The following is a 20,680-nucleotide window of genomic DNA, read 5'->3' as shown; positions in this document are numbered from 1 at the left end:
CTGGGTGCCTACAATATTTCACAAAACCTCTGCTGCATTCTGCACTTGTTTTATGCAAAATAAGATTATGTTTGACAAAACCTATCAAAGAATAGAATCAGAAGTTTGGTTGATAAAGGAAACTGTGTGGATTTAATATGCCAGACTTTTGTAAGGCATTTGATTTAGTACTGCATAACATTCTGAATAAAAATTAGCACTATGCATTATTAATAGAGCATATGTTAAATGGATAACAAAGTGGCTAATGGTTCCCAATTGATGTCTACTTTTTGAGATCCATCTAATCAGGGTGTTTCTAGTAGGGTAACACAATCACTGGGGATACAATCTGCAGATGACACAGATTGGTGGAATGGTAAATAATTATTAGAACAGGGTAGTCATACAAAGCGACCTGGATCGCTTGGTCAGACTGGCCCATTGAAACAGAATATGTTTTTTAAAAACACAGTTATATGAAAGTTAAATATTTAGGAACAAAGAATGAAGGTCATACCTACACAATGGGGGACTGCATTCTGGAAAGCAGTGACTCTGAAAAGGATTTAGGGGTTATAGTGAACACGCAACACAATAGGAACTCCCAGTGCATGGCTGTGGCAACAAAGGCTAATAAGATCTTTGGATATATAACCTGGGGAGTAGAGAGGAAATTTTATGGATAAATGGATAAAAATATGGAAAGAGTTAGATAGGGACAGCCTAGGGTCCTCATGAACTAGTTACTTTAGAGAATTTGAGTTGTTTGATACTTAACCCCATCTCCATTTCCACCCCCCGGCCAAAAAAAAAAAAAGAAAAAAAAAAGAAGAAGTCCGACAGTTCTGTAAAGAGGTTAAGCCTATAAATTCATATAGATTCACAGGTTCCAAGGCCAGAAGGAACTATTATGATCATCTACTCTTACCTCCTGTATAACACCGGCCATAAAATTTTCTCAAAATAATTCCTAGAGCAGATCCTTTAGAAAACATCCAATCTTGATTTTAAAATTGTCAGTGAGTAGCAAGTTGTTCCAATGGTTAATCGCTCTCGATGTTAAAAACGTGTGCCTTATTTCCAGTCTGAATTGGTCTAGCTACAACTTCCATTCATGTTCAGAAATGCACTAGTCTCTGCCCCACTATATGGTCATACGCAGTGTCTTTGTTGACAGTAGAACTACTCCTTCCACCTCCCAAAATAGTTATTTAGCATCCATAAACAAAATTGTTGCAGAGTTTTGTTCTTCATGTGTACTCTGCACTTGCCAGCATGTGTCAAGTAATATATTCAAAGAATATTTAGTAGATGCGTCTTTCGCTTCAGCAGTAAGGAGTGACTATATACACAGAACTGCAGTCAATATTCATTAGCTGACTACAACAGACCACATTCGGTGCATTCAAACACTCCCCAAATTGGAAAGTGAAGCTAATGAAATGCATTGCATTTTCTCCATTCCTCTTCTCAAAATGGCATGCTATTCTGAACCTTCTGAATAGCACTTTGTGTTGGACCTGTGGCGCCGTTACTCTATGCCAGACTAGCCTGTCAGCATATCCAAAAATATAACGAAGTGGACTGAATATACGCACAAGTAGAGAATGAGAGTTTGAAAAGAGGATGGAATCAATTTCTCCATAAATGGAATTATGGAAGAAACTGGATAGATTGGCAGCATTTCATTTGACCTGAGGAAGGTTTCTTCACATCAACTGCTGTTAAAGAAAATTTTTTTTTAAGAAAGCTATCCAAAAAATCTGATATTTCAAACAAGATTGCTGATTTAGGGACAGGTTGAGTATGGAAGATAGTATAAATATAATGAACATCTGCTTCATGCTCCTTTCATGACTCATGGGCACAGTGTTTTAAATGGTTACAGCTAAGCAAGTGCTACCAAAAGTAGAGAAGTTGCTAAGGAAGTGTTGAGAAAGTAGATAAAGTAGATAAGGAAGTGTTGTTTACTACTTCTCATAAGCACAAGAACTAGGGGTCACCAAATGAAATTAATAAGCAGCAGGTTTAAAACAAATAAAAGGAAGTATTTCTTCACACAACGCAATGTTCTTAAAAGACTACTCTACTCCATTCCAAGCTGAACCAACTGTCACAGCTGACCATTTCTATATTTCAGAACTTTTAGCAAAAGCTTGCTGCTACTCTATAACCCCAGTGGCTGTATGTAAGCATTTAATAGTTTGTTCATATGTGAGATTCAGGGCTGCTATAATATATATCTACTATTAACCTGGATTATCAGGGATTTATAACTAGACCGCAAATATTTGACTGAGGCTGAAATTTGGCATGAAAGAGTTCCCGACCGCCTTTTTATCAGATATGATTTTAAATCAGGCTGACAGCATTTTTAAGAGATTTTAGCACTTACAAAAGGGCCACTACACTGGAAATCAAGAACTTTTGTTTTTAAAAACAAAGTTAAGAGTATGGACAGTGGACGCTTCCCCACATTGTTTCCCCAGTGCCTCAGTGTTTAAGTAGGTAGTCTCACCGTAAAAGGTAAAAGAGCAGTTTAGTCTGTGACCATTCAATCTGTAGCCTATAAACCAAAGTCACTAATGAAAGGAACAAGTTAGAGTGCAGAACATGCTGACATTTCTGGATTCAGATACATTGTAACGCACCTGCCTTGGTGATAATCTATTTCAGGTCTTAGCATGTTACCATCAAGTATCACTTTCAGTTGCCATTGCTGTTTGTGATTATTCCTACCCAGCACAATATGGACGACCAATGCAGCATAGTGCTAGTGCTAGAAACAAAGAAGTCGTTTGTAACCACTATATTAGTTTTGTTTTTGTTTTTTATGTTTATGAAAAATACAAGCCCAAAGAGTTATCACTTCTAAAGTTAGGTACAAAAGAGATAGAAGTCACCTTAGAAGAAAACAGATCGTCCAGTGGTACCTCATTTGAGGAGATGTAGTCAAGATACCTGAAATTTAACTGAAATTTTCTATTACAAATAAAAAGTTGAGAAGAGATATTCCACCAGAATGGTAGCACAAGCTATTTGGAAGTCTTTTTAAAGATGAGCATAGTCAGAGTCACACCTTCTTCCCAACATAGTACCACACCTAGGGGTTAGCGCTCAGAATTCTGACCTTTCCTTTGTTTTCCTTTATGCTTAACTGAAGAGAAAGAGCTAGGGGAAGGAGGTAAAGGACGGAAGAGACTTAACTTAAAATGTCATTTCTAGAGAATTTCTACTGCAAGGCTTCCTTTCTCACTTTTAAGTGCCTCTCTTCCTTTAAAAGCCTCCTCTTATACTGGAGCCACTGAGGCCTATTTGATTTGGCTGCCATCATGAATCACAGAAACTAAACTAAACTAGCTCCATGAAAATTTCAACCTCCAGAATCTCCAGAAACAAAGGGAACCTAAATACTTCCATTGTTTTCAGATCTCTTCAGAATTTCACAAGTTGTCCAAAGTTCTCAACCCAATGAAAACAGAGGTTTTTCCTCAACTGTTAAAGCATCCACACAAGGGGAAGTGTCACATTAGGGTACACAATAGTTCATGTTGGCAGAATCTTCAATATGCTGTATTCTTGGATATATTATTTTGCTCTTGAGAGAGAAGAATCATCCACATTATTCAAGTCGTCAAAGCAAACACGAGGGAACATACTTTAAGTTCATTCTTTTATACAGGCGTCCCTGGGAGCTTTCTAGAAAACTAGAAGTTCTTCTGCTTCAAGCATCAACTTTTCATCCATATGGATGTGGAAGAGTCAGGAGAAAAAGAAAAAAACAAATAAACCAAACAAAACTTTCCACAGTGCCCCACCACACTTTAGAAAAAGTCACACAAAACAAATCACCAACAGACCCTCATTTAGTTTAGGGAATGTCTAAAATAAGTGTAAAGACATGGACAAGAGGACAAATCCACACAAGAGATTCAGCTGCTGGGAGTACCATATTGATGCTATTTTGATCGGGTGATTACATTTACCCTCATTGTTGGATTGGCTTTTACAGTAGATAAACTTAATGAAATGGAATTTGAAATAAAATCAAGCAACAGATAAGAGTTGTGTTAGATTTCCCATTTCATTTCTTAAGATTGCAAGTTATAACTACAATTTATGGGTAACCCACCAATAGAAAGAGTTAATGTCTTGATGTAGACCTTTCCTATGTAGGTGTAGGCTTCTGAGACAACGCCGATGGGCTTGGCTACACTGGAGAGTTGCAGCGCTGGAAAGCCTCCACCAGTGCTGCAACTTAGTAACTGTCCACACCTGCAAGGCACATCCAGCGCTGCAACTCCCTGGCTGTGCACCTGGTCTGCTTGGGGTATAACGATTGCAGCGCTGGTGCTACAGCACTGCTCGTCAAGTGTGGCCACACACCAGCGCTGTTATTGGCCTCCAGGGTATTAGGAGATATCCCAGAATGCTTTTAACTAAAATTACTCTCTTGTTTTGTTATGATGCCTCTCTTTGTTTTGTTGTGAACTCGGGGCTCCGGGAGCTGCTTATCTAAAAAACAAACAGCTCCTGTTTGCTGTGATCAATCTGTAACTGACTGTGAACAATCAATTGAGATAACCCACTACCTTGCTGTGAATGAGGCAGGCAGGGGGATGAATGTTTGCTTGAGGAGAGAAACTGCGGGGGCAGGGGGGGGAAAAGGGAGTCTGTTGGAGCAGCTGCTGATCTGGTCTGCAGGCTGTTTGCAGTTAAGAGTAAATGAGGGGGCAGGGAGCTGATACACAGTGTTGGCTCCAAAAATCCACTCTTTCTCTCTCTCTCCACCGCTCCCTGTCACACTCCACCCCACCCCCCTCTTTTGAAAAGCACTTGAATGCTGGGATAGCTGCCCATAATGCATCACTCCCAACAGCGCTGCAAATGTGGCCACACTGCAGTGCTGGTAGCTGTGAGTGTGGCCACACACCAGCGCTTTCCCTACACAGCTGTATGAAGACAGCTGTAACTCCCAGCGCTGCACACCTGCAAGTGTAGCCAAGCCCTATTTAGTGGCAGGTATATGGTCTGTGACAGATTCAGACCAGAAGAATATAAGAGTGCTGGAAGACAGGTATATCAGCCTTCAGAATGAGCAGGCCCTTATTCCCTGGATAGCCAAAGGCTACTCCAGGTCAATTAAGACACCTGATGCCAATTAACCAGTTAAGGCTGTTAGGCTAATGGAGACAGCTGGAACCAATCAAGGTCTCTTATACATTTAAAAGCTCTCCTTCCAGTGCTCTCCAGGAGGCTGAGGTAGCATTGCTGAATCCTGAGGTAAGGGTGAAGCTAGGAAAAGGGGACCATGGGGGAAGTGGCCCAGGGAATCAAAGTGGTGTCAGTGGTGAAGGGAAAGCCACCAACAGCTACCACCATTAGGGTCCCTGGGCTAGAACCTGGAGTAAAGGGTGGGCCTGGGTCCCCCTCCCCATACTCTGCAGAGATCTCCTGGAGAAGGGAAGCATGACTTGGTCCAGGCAGGAGGCTGAACTGTGCCTACTGAGCTCTATGGAGCAACAGAGACACTGGGGTATTCCCCCTTCCCATCTCCCATACTGGCTAGTGATGAAAGTAACTCAGTAGTGACTCTTGCTGCTACACTGAGAAAGGGAGGTCATGCTGGGGCCTTTTTGAATTTCTAAGGCCACTGAAGCCACCCAGAAGCATAGGACTCACCAACACAGGCTTGGGACTTTGTCACAATGTGTAACGAGGAGCATCTTATTTCACCCTTCCCTCCTTCCCCCTGTACATGCCACAGTTTTATGATTGTAATCTGTCTTAAAATAGGATGATCATTTTACAGAGGTATATTAAAAAATACCAAAAATTTGCCTAGGATTTAGATTAGGTCCAGTTCAGCTCAATATCCTCATCAACTCTACACTGATAACTCCTTAGCTGGAGTAGTGTGTCCAGTTCTTGGTACCACATTTCAGGAAAAATGTGGAAAAACTAGAAAAAGTCCAGAAGGGAGCAACAAAATTGATCAAAGGTCTAGAAAACATGACATATGAGGAAATACTGAAAAAACTGGGTTGTGTTTCTTCTGGAGAAGAGAAGACTGAGGGGTAGACATAACAGTTTAAGTGCAAAGAAGAGAGAGAAATTATTCTCCTTAACCTCCGAGGATAGGACAATAAGCAAGGGGTTTAAAATGCAGCAAGGGAGGTTTAGGTCAGATATTAGGAAAAACTTTCTGTCAGGATGGTTAAGTGTTGGAACATATTGCCTAGAGAAATTGTGGAATCTCCATCATTGGAGGTTTTTAAGAACAGGTTAGACAAACACCTGTCAGGAATGGCCTAGTTATTATGTAGTCCTGCCTTGAGTGCACGGGACTTGACTAGATGACCTACTGAGGTCCCTTTCCAGTCACACTTTTATGATTTAAGAGCATTTGTGGAAAAAATCCATTTAACAATATTAAGAGATGCCCAAAAATGTTTGTATCTAATAAGAACATTAGTGAGGATGATCATACCAGCACAGACAACAGTATAAATCATGGAGCTGGCTGCAGCAGAAAAAAAGATTAGTACACAAGTAGTGAAATAACTCACTTGTTACAACATTCTCTAGCTAAAAATTCTATGTAAGAGTCAGAATGTAAACATTAAGGCATTGGTACACTGCCTGGTGATAAAGCTTAAGGCTATTAAGGAGACTTACTTCTTAAAATTGTCAAAGAATGATAGTTGTGTTTATTCAACTTGTACAAGTATTTGCTGGCTACATACACATCCAGCTGTCAGATGTGGGAATTATAACCATGGTCATAACACAATACAAAGCCATCGTCCATCTTTCAATTAGATTCTAGTGATTTTTCTCTCGGAGTACTCATCTTTGAGAGGGTGGGGAGGGGGCATAGGAAAAAACTAACTAGCCACATACACACAAAGCAGCACAGCCAACAGTTTGTTTATTTCCACTTTAGTAGCTTGCATCCTGTACAACAATCATCTATGCAATCAATTGAAAATGGACAATTGTGTCAGGAGAGACTTTTTAAATACAATCCTAAAGGAGGGGTGCTTGATTTAGTGTATTTAGTAAAGAAAATAAATATTTTTCCTTCAAGTTCCTCTCATGCTTTGTTCAGTTTCAGTATAAAAAACAACATTATGAATCTGACAGATCTGTTCTTTATTACAAAGGAGGATGTTAACCATTATTCTCTTAACAAATCTCAGCACCAAACATTATTAGCGATTTTGTTGTTTGGGCCTCGTTACTTTTGCTTGTAAGGAAAGAACTGCGCATTATCTTTTCCAAACACACTTGGAGGTAATCGTCTTTTAGCATCTTAGCCTAAGCATAGGACAACTTTTTCACTTCAGAAGTGATTTGCTGATTGGCAGAACACACACTCCAGACAGCCAGTCAGGATGCACCATGTGAGCATTTCCTTATTTTTATTTTCTTCAAATGAAGAAAAGAAATTGCTCTAAGATCAATTTCCAAAAAATGGAATTAGAGTCATCGTCCTCTTCCACCTCCTTTCAGTTTAGTTTTTTTTTCCTTGCAGGCAAAATTGTTAATTTGCACTGAAAAGTTAAATGGATTGGGGGGGGCAGGAGGGAAGGAACACTACACTGACAGTGACTGGGATGAGCTTTCTGTTGTAACTGGTTTCTATGGCAGTAGTAACCAAACAGAACTGTCACAAACAGGAAGTGTATTTCAAGAGCAATTACTGAACCATGCCCTAAAAAACACAAAGTAAACTGCTCCCATGTGTACTTTAAGTGTCAAGTTAGTGTTGAGCTTTTTCTCAAATACCTTTACTAATGATTTCCAACGTTGTTTCTCCATTTGCATTCAGTTTTACAACTTTTGGGGGGGTGGGGAAGCAGACATTCCACATTTAAGAGCAGTGCTTTGATCTTTTTCTAACATAACTATGTAGACATTTTTACAAAGCAAGTACTGTACCACGGAAGATGTACAGAATAATAGTACTCTGACAGCTTTTCCTTTCCTCTGGAAAGCCATGCTTACAGCATTATCACATTGTTTGTAATGCAGGATGGACTATGACCTACTGACTCATTTTACAAAGTTCACCAATGTAACAGACAGGAAAAGCCAATTCAGACTTAGGCTATGGCTACACTGAGGCTTTTAGTGACACAGCTGTGCTGCTACAGCCGTGCCACTAAAAGGCGTGCAATGTAGCTGCTGTTTGTCGGCAGAAGAACTCTCTTCTGCCGTGCGACAAACTACCTCCTCCTCCCTCGAGCAGCAGCAACTTTGTTGGCAGAGAAAGTGCCAGTGTAGACGACAGCCTTAGAACAAAGCTCTTAACAGGGAGTTAAATGAAGAAAACTGAACAGTTACACTTATGTTCCCATAGTAAAGTTAAAGTTTAGAACAAGACAAACTACTATTTCTATCAAATACAATATATGCCTAATGTCCTCAAATATTCAGCGTACTGTATTTCTTTTAGGTTACTTCTATTGTATAATCTTCCAGTCCCCTCTCTAGATACAAGGCATTTTCATTATCCCTAGTTTAATTCAATATTTTTTTTTAAAAACCTTTATTAAAAAGTAATGTTGTGGGGAGTAGAGTGGAAAGATGAAATTTTTATATATTTAGAAACAGTGAAATTAAGAAGTTAAAAAGAAGAGAACCGAGTTTACTTATAACAGTAGTTGGAATATTGTCAGTGTTGCAATTTCAGGGCAGTTTTAGGGGACTCAATCTCATGAGTACACAGGTAGCTAGCTCAGGAACTCCTCTTAGCTGGGAAGCAGAGGCTTCCCTCCCCCAACACAGTGCAGGGAGGAGTTAATGGAGGTAACAGCCCAAGGGAAGTCCCTTCCCCTGAAGCCTGGAGAGCAGCTGCTGGAGAAGACAAGGGACTGGGGAGGAGAGAGAGCAGAGACCTGCATTTTTGTATGTTCACATTCAGCCTGTGGTTTACAGGTTGAAAGTTCAGCTTGCAATTGTCACAAAACACACAATGGGAGTAGTTCAGAAACTAGGATACAGGCTAAAAAACCCCTACCATGTTTATTCTTTAAATTATTTCATGGTTTTTAGGGCAAATCTCTTGAATTCTGGGATGCTGATTCAATCTTTGAGCTCATGGCTTAGTAATATCACAATAACACACAAACAAGATTCAGTTAGTGATTGCCAAATGAGTTAAAGACAGCTGAAGAATTTTACAGTGCTCAGAGGGAGCTGAAATGAGTACTACAGAGCAGGCAGATTCATTACTAAGTTTAGATGAAAAAGCCAGAGCCCAATCCCAAATTGCTTGTGCCCTATATTCTCCACTGCAGTTCTCAAAGAGGATTTTAAAATAACCTGAACTACAGAACTGTTTTAAGAGAAGGGTGTGGATCGAGAGCACAGCTTCCTGCTACTTCGTATCCTCCATCTCACAGCTCTTGGTTTGGAGGGGAAGTAGAGCCTCTGGGCTTGTGTATATTAGGCTATGCCTGGGTGTGATCGTCCCCACTTCAAAGATCTACCCACATTACTGCATCCTCACCATTTGTGCACTTGCCTGAGTGTGTCTGGGGAACATCCCATGGTTCTTTGTTCTGAGATGCACTAGGAACTTTCCCAGTCAATTGTGAGAACACTTGCCTATCCTTGGGGGCGGGGGAGATGGGAAGAGAGAAACTGTGGGAAGTGCATAGCATTCAGGTGTTTTTTTTTGGCCTGTATCCTCTCTCTGGAAAGTGAGCAGGTACCAGCCCAACTTAGGGCTTGGCTACACTTGCGAGTTGCAGCGCTGGTGGAGGCTTTCCAGCGCTGCAATTAGTAAGTGGCCACACCTGCAGGGCACTTCCAGCACTGCAACTCCCTGGCTGCAGCGCTGGCCGTACACCTCACTCAGCATGGGGAATAAGGATTGCAGCGCTGGTCATCAAGTGTGGCCACACACCAGCGCTGTTATTGGCCTCCAGGGTATAAGGGTGTATCCCAGAATGCTTTTAACTAAATTACTCCCTTTGTTTTGTTATGCAGCCCCTCTTTGTTTTGTTGTGAACCTCTGGAGCTCCGTTGCTACCAGAGCTGCTCTACCGGAGCTGCTTATCAGCTCCTGTTTGCTGTGATCAATCTGTGAACAATCAAATGAGATCCTCCTCCCTGCGTGATTCACAGGGGTTGAGTGTTTGCATTTTGCTTGACCAGCAGCGAGAAAAGGAGTCATTCACAGGGGTTGAGTGTTTGCTTTGCTTGAGAGAATCGGGGGGAGGGGGCAGAGGGGGGAAAGAGTATGTTGGATGCAGGCTGTTTGCAGTTAACAGTAAGGGGGTGGGAAAATTTTCTGATTTTGCACAGTGTCAGTTCCAAAAATCCACTCTCTTCCCTCCCCCCCCCCCGGTCCCTGTCACACTGCCCCACACCCCCCTCTTTTGAAAAGCACGTTGCTGCCACTTGAATGCTGGGATAGCTGCCCATAATTCATCACTCCCAACAGCGCTGCAAATGGTGCAAATGTGGCCACACTGCAGCGCTGGTAGCTGTGAGTGTGGCCACACACCAGCGCTGGCCCTGAACAGCTGGACGACCAGCGCTGCAGATTTGTAAGTGTAGCCATACCCTTAAAGTGGAGCCAAGGCTCTAACCCATGGCCCCCACTCAGCCAGCTAGCTTGGACTTAAAGCACCTCCAAACCTGGATAGATGATACAGGGGTTAAGGCTAAAATCTGGGTAAGAGCCCTGGTTAATTGTCCAGCATAGATATTCTCTTAAAGCTGTGCCAGTGTACCTATTGTTAAAATGGATCTAGTTACATCAAAGCAAATCCCTAAAATAGTGTATTGGAACCAGTTTAAAAAAAATAAAACCCACACTTGAACCAATTTGGCAATTCAGTGAGCATTTGCTTTATTATTTTAGTTTAAATTAAAGGCAATGAAATTTCATAAAAATGGCCATACGGCGTCAGACCAATGGTCCATCTAGCCCACTATCTTGTCTGCCGACAGTGGCCAATGCCAGGTGCTTCACAGGAAATGAACAGAACAGATAATCAAGTGATCCATCCCCTATTGCCCATTCCCAGCTTCCGGCAAACAGAGGCTATGGACACTTCAGAGCATGATTTTGTATCCCTGTCCATCTTGCCTAATAGCCATTGACAGACAGGAAAAACAGTGTGTGAGAGTAGGGAGGAAGAATAAGCGCTGATTTTGTTCTTTAGAGCTTGAGACGAGCCCTAGAAGCTTCATCACGTGATGTATTTAGTAGCAGAGTAAACAAGATACTCAATATATTGTAGAAAAACCAATACTGAATTGTCAAGGGATATCTCTTTTCCATTTCTAGCATCTATCAACACTATTTTTTTTTGTTTTTTTGGAGTTTTCATGCCACACTCTGCTCAGTCCACTGTCCCTTGTTCTTTTTAGAACCAAACTCTTTCAGGACAATGAGCTACTGTTGTGCACAACTACACAGTAGATTTAGGGCACCAGATACAACCACATCCATTTCTAACTTCTGACTAAACACCAGGCCAAGTTTCTCCCTGAGAAAATGAGAATATGTTCTTCAGTCTGAACATAGTGATTACTCAATTACCTTAACTCTGGGGTGGCAAACCTGACTGGCATTGTTGATGTTAGTTTTGATTGTTTTTGACAGACAGTTGGAGAAAAGTGCTAAGAAAATAAAGTGAAAAGGGGCTTGGAGAAAAATTGGAGAAAATAAAACAGGGTTCAATACAAAGTAGAGACGGCCTTAGGAAGAAAGGAGACAGCAGGGATTCATTTGTTGTGTAATGTGGAAATTCAGGGCTGTGGCCTTTTGTAAATTCATGGCAATATAAAACAATTTTAATCAAAACACTATTCTCCCCCCTCCTCCATTAGGGAAAGAAAAGCAGTTGCACAATGAGGGCTGGTGATTTACTACTAAACACAGGATCACGCAATAAAGCTTTCAGTTCATCTTGTTGATCTGTCAGGGGGCCACTTTCTTTTGAGAAATGTAAATGTATTCATCTGTTTTTTAAAAATTGAGGTGAGGTGATAAACAGAACGATGGAGAGTTTATTAATGTATACATTTGGGAGGGTTGTGAGGAGTCTTCCATATCCCTGACTTCATATGGTTAATTTATGAAAATGCAGCTATGCTGCTTTTTTTTTTTATTGTGTCAACTTCAAAGTTTGTAGATCTCATATCTGCAGAAGAGTCTTTGGTGAAAGACTAGCTTGGGAGTCAGAGAGAAAAGTGAAAGTTGGGTAAAAACAAGACAGAACAAACAGAAAAGCCCTGCATGTAATATTGTCTTTCACTATTTCCATTACCTATTGTATGATTTAGAGCCGGTGCTCACCCATGACAATTTTGCTCAAACCAATACCAAACTATTAAGCAGAAGTAGGTGTTATCAGGTTCCATCGGTTTTCATAACTGATCTAAAGTATGAAAACATAGGTATGAAATTTTTAGATTTACTCTTCCCCCAGCTCATCTTACACAAAGGTGAAGTAATATTTCAGAAAGAATGGGGACCCTGAAGTTGTCAAACATCTAAATATTGTACAGGGGCTTAGAGTACATTTCATAACTGCATTCAAAAAGTTTGGGATTTTTTTTTTTTTTTTTACTAATTAAGGTTCCATCATACAAGAGACTGTGAAGGCACATCTCTGCCACACTGTATAGCTCCATTAAAATCAATGGATCTCTGTGGCTGCACCCACCCACAGTCAACTGCAGGATGGGAACCTAAGTAATGTTGTATGCAGATTCCTTATGAAAAGCCTGATTTTTATAGATTACATCTCAACCTTACACTGAGTTAGTGTGTGGTGAAGAGTTAGGCAAATTGGTTATATTTGACTAGGAGTCAGAAATGAGTTGTTAACCCACAGTCTCATGACACCCCTGTCATTTTGGTAAGTTTCTCTCTAATAGACCAATATTTCTTAAATCTCTTATAAACATTTCCACTTATTTCTAAATAAAGGAACATTTTGGATGTCTGCAGGTTTGGATAAAAAAAGAGCAATAAAATCATTTATAAATCCCTGTACCTAGCCAAATACAGTACAGCAAAAATGTCAAACAGTCACACTTGAACACAACCTTTGTTCCTCAAGACAAGTTTTGACATAACTATTTAAGATGCTTCCAGGTTTATCACACATGCATTTGTCACTAGAGCAGGGTTCTCAAACTTCATTGCACCACAATCCCCTTTAGACAACAAAAATTATTACATGACCCCAGGAGGAGGGGCCAAAGCCTGAGCTGCAGCACCGTGAGCTGGAGGGCCAAAGCAGAAGGCCAAAGGCTTCAGCCCCAGGCAGCTGGCCTGTAACCTGAGCCCCACCACCCAGGGCTTCAACCTCAGGCAGTGGGGTTCGGACTTCAGCTTTGGGCCCCAGGACGTCTAAGCCAGCCCTGGCAACCCCATTAAAATGGGTCCTGACCCACTCTGGGGTCCCAACCTACAGTTTGAAAACCACTGAAGTAGATAAAATGAAATGGCAAGGTTCCTTTTTAAATATGACAGTTTTAAATTGAGAGCACACTAGAAAAAAAATCAATGACTCCTCAAAAATCTATATAAGGCATCCTTGTTACAGAATTCCACATACACCTCAACCCTGATATAACGCTGTTCTCGGGAGCCAAAAAATCTTACTGTGTTATAGGTGAAACCACGATATATCAAACTTGCTTTGATCTGCTGGTGTGCAGCCCCGCCCCCCGGGACCGCTGCTTCACTGAGTTATATCAGAATTCGTGTTATAGCAGAGTAGAGGTGTATATGATATTCCATCTGCCTTTCCAAAATTCATTACTTAAGAAATTTGCATTAAACTAAAACTTTGACTTTCCATCTGCTTCTCTTACTTATCTCCAAATCAAATAATTGTGATGTCCCAAAGAAAAGTTTGATATCACATAGCAAAGAACCTGTTTTCCATGTTAATAAAACAAGGTCATCAATGGACAAGACATACAGAAAATGAAATCCATAACTGACTCAAAATGGAATATTCTCCCCAAAATGAGTCAATTGGTCTTTAGAGTATCCTTAAACTATACTGACTGAATTAGCTAAAGATTTAATTGAAGATGCCCTTCATACATGGCATTTACATGAACACAGATTAGCATGTCAGGTATTTTTATTTTTTCAGGGTTCAATTGTTGTAATATGGCACTAACACTCTTGGTTTTTCCTATCAGATAAAAATTTTTTATGGGCTGCAGGATCATAGGCCTGCAGTCTGGAGAGCAATTTTCTGTATTTAAACAATTGCCACTGCAGGTGGAGAAAAACCTTCTTTGGTTTGGCGGCTGGGGAAGGACAGTGGGTGATGGCAGTAAGTAGGTTAGTAAACTAGTCATTCAGTGCCTCTCATTTTGTACGAGTTTAATCTGGTCACATTAAACAACCCTTCCTATAACCTTCTACTTTAAGAAATGGAAACAAGTTACCAACTTCCTCCAAGCCACCACTTTCACACATCCCGGCCACTACCCACATTTAAGAATCTTTTAAGGCTAACAGCAAAGCTAGCAAACCTGAGCGAGAACAAGGGAGGGGGCAGGCATCATGCTCCGTGGCTTTGGAGATCTTCACCTCGTATTCTAATCGGAGCCAACTCAAAGAACCCCAATTAACTGGCACAACTCTCACTCCCTTAAGAAGACAGCTACAGTTTAAGGGAAAAGTCAACATCATTCAAGCAGATCCTGCCCAACGTAAGATTTTGGTGGCGGGGGTCCCACTCCGTTAGCTATGACTGAAACAGGAGATAGATAAGCTCACTACACAGGAGTATCCATCCCCTCCCGATCAGACACTGCAGACAGGACAGCGGCTGCAATGGATAGGAGGGAGGGAGGCAGAGGAGAGCAGCCAGGGCTGCTGCTATACAGGAAAAGAACAATGAGGAGCTGGGGCGTTGTCCGCCCCAGGAGCGCCCGGGGCAGGTAAGCCAGCAGCACACCCCGCCCTTACCTTTTTCACTTTGCTCTCCAAGTCCATTGTGTCTCTCCGCGCTAGGAGCAAGGCTGCGCGAGCGAGGGTGCAGCGGCAGGCGCTCACCGGGGCACGCGGATGTGGGTAGGGCTGCGCTAGCCCCACGCCCGCTTGCACCCAGCCCGAGCAGCTCTCGCACTCCAACTTCCGCCGCCCTGCGGCCGCCGCTGCCGCCGAGGGCGTGGCAAGGGAACAAAGGCCGCTCCCCAGCCAATCCCGGTGTAGCGGGCCGCTGGCCTGCGAGCCAATCAGAGTCTCACACCGGGCTCCTGCTCGCTTGCCGGCTGAGCAGCAGCCCGGGGCTTGCAAAAGGCCCAACTCGGTGGGTGTGGCGCCTCCCCGGTTCAGCGCTGGGCAGCCGCAGAACGAGGCAGCTCTCTGCGTGCGCGGAGCCTGGTGCCGGTCTGGGAGGAGCTGCGAAGTTGGATGGGGGCAGAGGGGTCTGTGTGTTGGGCTTTTGAATCATTCACAGACTGAGTCAGCTGATAAGGTCATGGAGAAGGTATTTGCTGGCACAAGTCTCCAGCTTTGGGCAAATCCCCCTGGAAGTTTTGGTTCCTCCCAAAGAAGGGGAAATGGCCTGACATTTAGTGATGTATTTTGGCAGGAGACAGGATCAGTGCCGCCTCTCTAAAACTGACCTCACATGTTCGATAACTTCCCAGGCTCTGTTTTCTGGGGTTTGTCTTGTCCTTTGATAAATGTATTTCCTCTCCCTTCAGCTCTACTGCCTTCGGACAGCTTGCCCCACTCTAAGGAATTTCACCAATTAATCACTGCGGTCCAAGGATGACAAATCAGCTCAACCGAATGTCAAGATGACACAAGCTATGTTTAAAGAAAATGTCAGCGGGTTAGATTTTTGGCTCTGTCTATGCTACAGTTTGGGCCATCTGGCTAATTGCAGGCGGCTTGCCTGGGGCATCACTTTTTGCTCTTTTGTGGTTTGTTTATTGTATTATTTGTTATAATTTGTATTCTAGTAGTGCCTAGAGGCAATTAGCAAATTGGGGAGTTAGGCACTGAGGGATTTAGAGCCAGATTTTTCAAGGTATGTAGGTGCATAAAACTCAATTGGCATTCGGCACCCACACACCCGGGCACTTCTAAAAATTCCATTAACAATGGGATTTACGAAAGTACTTAGGGGTGGAATCCACAAAAGGAATTAGGCATTGAAACACTTGCCTAATTTGTAGGCACCTACAAAATCACAAGAAGAGCCCTGTGATCCACAAAGAAGAGTTAGACACCTAGACTCTCTATAGAATGGGGAGAGATAAAATGTGATCTACAAAAGAGCATGCCTGAACTGACTAATGGGAGCTGCTGATGTGTTAAGCCTTGCCACTTTCTCAGAAATAGGCACTTAAATCCTGGCTGCAGGGAGGTGCCTAGCTCTGCTAGTGATCCACATCTGGGACCTGTCTCTGTGCATAGGTGCCTATGTAGTTTCTTGTGGGAAAGAGTTATGTGCCTGCCTTGCACCACACAAAGGTAGAGGTGGTGCCCACCTTATAGCCTTTTTTTATCCCAGTGGCTAGAGCACTCATCTGGGAGGTGGAAAACCCAGGTTCAATTCCCCCAACCCTGCCAGAGAAGAAAGGATTTGGACAGGGGTGTCCCACGTCTCAGGAGACTTCTCTAACCACTGAGCTCTTTGATAGATGCTCCCTCAGTCTCTCCTGGTGAAGAGAGAAATAAAAAGTGATTGGCACAGGGGAGACTCAACACATGGTCTCATAGTACCTGGGACCACTGGAGTACAGAGTCGTTCCCACTCTTTCTCTCTGTGGTCCACTGACCATTTAAGGATTTATCCACAGTGGAAGAGCTTCAACTTGATCTATTGAGAGAGCCCTGCATCAGACTATCCCAGAGCTCAGTTGTTAGAGCACTCTCCTGAGAGTGGAAAGAAGCACTCTATATCCATTCACTGAGGTGATATATTGTTGAATTGGAGTGTTTTCATGGAAGATTAGATCCTGGTTCCTGTGATGACAGCCAGCACTGCAACAGATGGAACTTTGGGGGGAAATCCTATTTTATTAGATGGGAAAGGTAACTGTTAATAAGTGTAGGGCCTAGTTCACGTTTTATTACTTTGTTTTGTAATGTAACCATTTGTTTCCCTCACTGTCACTTGTTTCTAGTGGAGTCTCTATTCTGTCTTAGATAAACCTTCTTTTGTTTCATTACAAGTGTTGTGTGTTATACAGGAGCGGTGATTTAAGGTAAAACTGGGGTACACGGCTCCTTTAGTGGAAGAAGATCTGGGATTTCTGTGAGTAGCTATTGTCAGGAGCTAGATATTACAGGGGAATGCTTCAGCGGACTCGGGGACTGAGCGTCACTTCTTGTTAACCTGCAAGGCAAAACCAGGGATTACATAGCATGGAGGGGAGGGAGGCGGTGCATGGGTGACAGAGGCTGGTGGTGTTAGGGAGCTAAGAGCCAATTACCACAAGCCAGGGGGTAACAAGGTGATTCACAGTCCCAGGCAGGGCTGGATTAAACTTTGGTGGACCCCGGTGTCCGGACCATGACCCTGTCCCCTACTCAGCCTCTTCCCTCCGAGGCCTCCTCAGTCGCTCGAACAGTGGGGAGGGGAGAGGAGTGAGCAGCAGGTGGGGTCTCAGGGGGAAGAGGCTGAGCGTGGGTGGAGCAGGGCCCCTTCTGTGCCATGGTGCCATTGGCACCCTTGTAAACCTGGTACTGCTCCTAGGTACCCTGAGAATCATCACAGTCGCCCACATCCCTGGTGACTTGTCTAACCACTGGGCTAAAAGTTTTAGGGTGGGTTCCATCTCCTTTGGGTAGCTTTTAAATGGGGCCTGACACCTGTAGGTGCCCTCTGAGCATGCCTGCCAGATGAAGCCCCATGGGCAAGTTAGGTGGCCAAATGCCTATGTTCCCTGGTCCCTCACTGGGACTTAGGTTGGAGATAGGAGTCTGGATGCCTAGAGTGAGGTAGCAATGCGCATGCCCAGGGGCAGAAACTTAAGTGCCTAAAGAAGTTTTACTTTGAAAAACTTGGGCACTAAGTAAGTTTTGGTGCCTACAGGGTTTGGTGGGAGTTTCATGTGTTGTAGTGGGGAACGCAGGTGCCTACATAGCTTTGTGGATTCCACCCTAGCTGCCTAAATCCCAGACTTAGGCACCTAATTTTTAGGTGCCTAGAAAATCAGCCAGATTCACAAAGCCTGAGTCTGGCACCTGGGCAGTAGTTTACACAATCCCATGGGTGCCTATGGGGGATTCCAGTGAGGGTGTGTCCTAAATTACGGATTACACATCTCTCAAAGAGTTCAGTGCCTAAGTGTGGGCTGCAGGGAGGTGACTCCTTTTTCTTTGGGTTATCTGCTCTATGGTACCTCTATGGATAATTAATGAAAGAAGAAAAATCATGTATGCATGCCTCTGTAGCCTGGTGGTTTGTGCACTCAGTGGGGAAGTAGATGATCCAGGTTTGAGTTCCCCTGCTCCAATGACTTTTTAAAGCTTCAACAGGAGAGATTGAGGGAGCCATCCCCATCAGAATAGCCCAATGGTGAGGGCACTCACCTGAGAGGTGACAAATCCCTGTTCAAACTCCTTTTTCCCCCCTCAAGCAGAGGTGATTTGAACTGGGGGTTTCCCTAATGACTGGGCTAAAAGTTCTGAGAGAAGTTCTCCTCCTCCAGCTGTTTTGTGTAAGCTTGTCCACAGGGGCTCGATTCAGTAGGCAAGCTCTGAGCATGCTTATTGGATTGGGCCCTGAGAATCTTTCCATTTAATAAAATGGGTTTTGGATAAGGCTCTTGGCGTGGAAGCAGCTGTTCTATTTATTTAGATCTGAAGCAATATATTCCACCTTTCCTGATTGTTTAAAGTAAAACATTTTTGTGTGTCATAGTTACTCTCTGAACTCTTGAAATTTGTAAATAAAGTGGATATAAACTAGGAAGATGTGTCAATTGTTCCTGTTTACAAAGAGGGTGGAGGGAATCAGACTGACTTGTCAAGAAATTAATATTTCAACTTCTAAGAGGCAGTGTTGCAAATCAGCCTAAGGGCTTCATCTTGCACTCTTTAAAGTTAGTTTAAATTTAGTTGCTCTGTATATTTTAAACATTGTACCAACTTTTCCAAACACTAGCTAGGCCAATCACTACTAGAGTAGAACCTGTGAAAAGAAATGGTGTACTATATATGTTATACTGCCAAATTCTACTTTGTTATATCAGTGCAAATCTGGAGCAAATGAAGTTAATGGATCGAACCAATGGATTTATCTCCATATTTACACCAGTACAACTGAAAACAGAACTTGGAGTCATGGTGTCTTGTTGTGCTTCTTTGTGTCTCAGTGATTTTTGTGTAGTTGCTACCAACAAAAATGGTGTGATTCAAAATATTAGTATTCTTCTTCTTAGCAGTTGGTATGCATCTTTGAAAATGTAGATTGTGGTCTGAAACTAAGTTAGGTACAGACATAAACATTTGAGAGTCAGGCCTTTGCCTTTCATCCTAAAGTACTCAAATGAGTAAGTCCCATATACATTTTCTCTTCTCATATTTTCCTGTAATCTTGGGAGTGGGATGGGACATGACTACATATACACAGTTAAACTGCCCTATATGGCATTTACCAGTAATTTGGCAGATTATTTTTTTATTTCACTGATTTAAGCATCTCATATTCTCTCACACACAAACTATTCTTAAATAATTGTCAGATGCAAAGTGTTCTGTTTTCTCCTAGAGAAGCCAGATATGTCTTACTTCTAATGTGTTGGATTTTTTTTAATTTTACTACTGCTATTGTTTGCTGAGACATTATTACAGGGAAAGGAAGATTAATATAGGATCCTTTGGATCTTGGCCACATCACAGCAGCTGTTGAAGGCTCAGTCCTGCTTCTATTGAAGTAATGACAAAATTCCAATTGAATTCTATTCTGGAATTCTAGTAGCAAGCAGCATGGCACAATGCTAATTATGCCAGCTGCTCCTAGTAGGGGATCTATAGAGTAGATGCAACCTTGGTCTATGGTGGCTTTTTAGGTCATGTCATGATGAGAAATGAGAGAAAAGGCAATGTGGAAGGCACCAGCTGGCAGTTGTGATGCTGATATAACCTGCATTTGTATCATGTTCCACAGTGAGGCTGATGGTGGTGTGTGTTTTTTGAGGAGGGCAGGATGGCTAGATACCAAAGTAATGAGTGTATTATAAGTAACAATCCAGAAGCATTAGGTAGGTTAGACAGATGCATTTATAAATACAACCCTAAGTCTGACGTAGGATGATGTCATAATGGTTATTCATAAAGTTTAAAATTCTCTTCTTGTGAAGCTGATATTTAATAAACAGTTCTTTTATTTAAACATTTAAAGTGGCTGTGTCACTTTAACTTGCAGCTGAATTCCTCTGGTTGTGCTGTTTACTCAAAGCTTTATATGTTATAGAAAATGATGGTGTTGTGCTTTTAAAATTTTTTTCTTAAGTATAATCTGAAGTGTAGCATAAATACAGATGTCTGTTTTGCCTCAACATGGATTAATGCACTAATTTAGTTTTCAGAAAACAATTCAGCCCTAAAAAGGGATGACATTTGTCTTTTTGTATTTATTTAAATATAACTACTGGTGTAATGGCTTGAGGAGAGATCAATTACTGAGAAAATGGAGCTGCTTCTTTAGTCCACTTATTAGTGCTCTAGCTTTTA

General features: G+C 42.3%; 1 protein-coding gene across 1 annotated transcript in view; it reads right to left on the bottom strand.

Moving 5' to 3' along the window:
* Positions 1-15,305, bottom strand: part of TES (testin LIM domain protein) — a 42,242-nt gene extending 26,937 nt beyond the window's left edge. Inside the window, exon 1 of the mRNA XM_039520179.1 lies at positions 14,951-15,305. Coding sequence (XP_039376113.1) covers positions 14,951-14,977 — 27 coding nt within the window. The 5' untranslated portion in view covers positions 14,978-15,305. The remainder of the gene's footprint in view (positions 1-14,950) is intronic.
* Between the last annotated feature and the right edge of the window lie 5,375 nt (positions 15,306-20,680).

The sequence above is a fragment of the Mauremys reevesii genome, linkage group 1, assembly GCF_016161935.1.
Source record: "Mauremys reevesii isolate NIE-2019 linkage group 1, ASM1616193v1, whole genome shotgun sequence".
Lineage (NCBI taxonomy): Eukaryota > Metazoa > Chordata > Testudines > Geoemydidae > Mauremys > Mauremys reevesii.
Note: the sequence above shows the minus strand (reverse complement) of the source record. Positions and strands in the feature narration are given on the sequence as shown.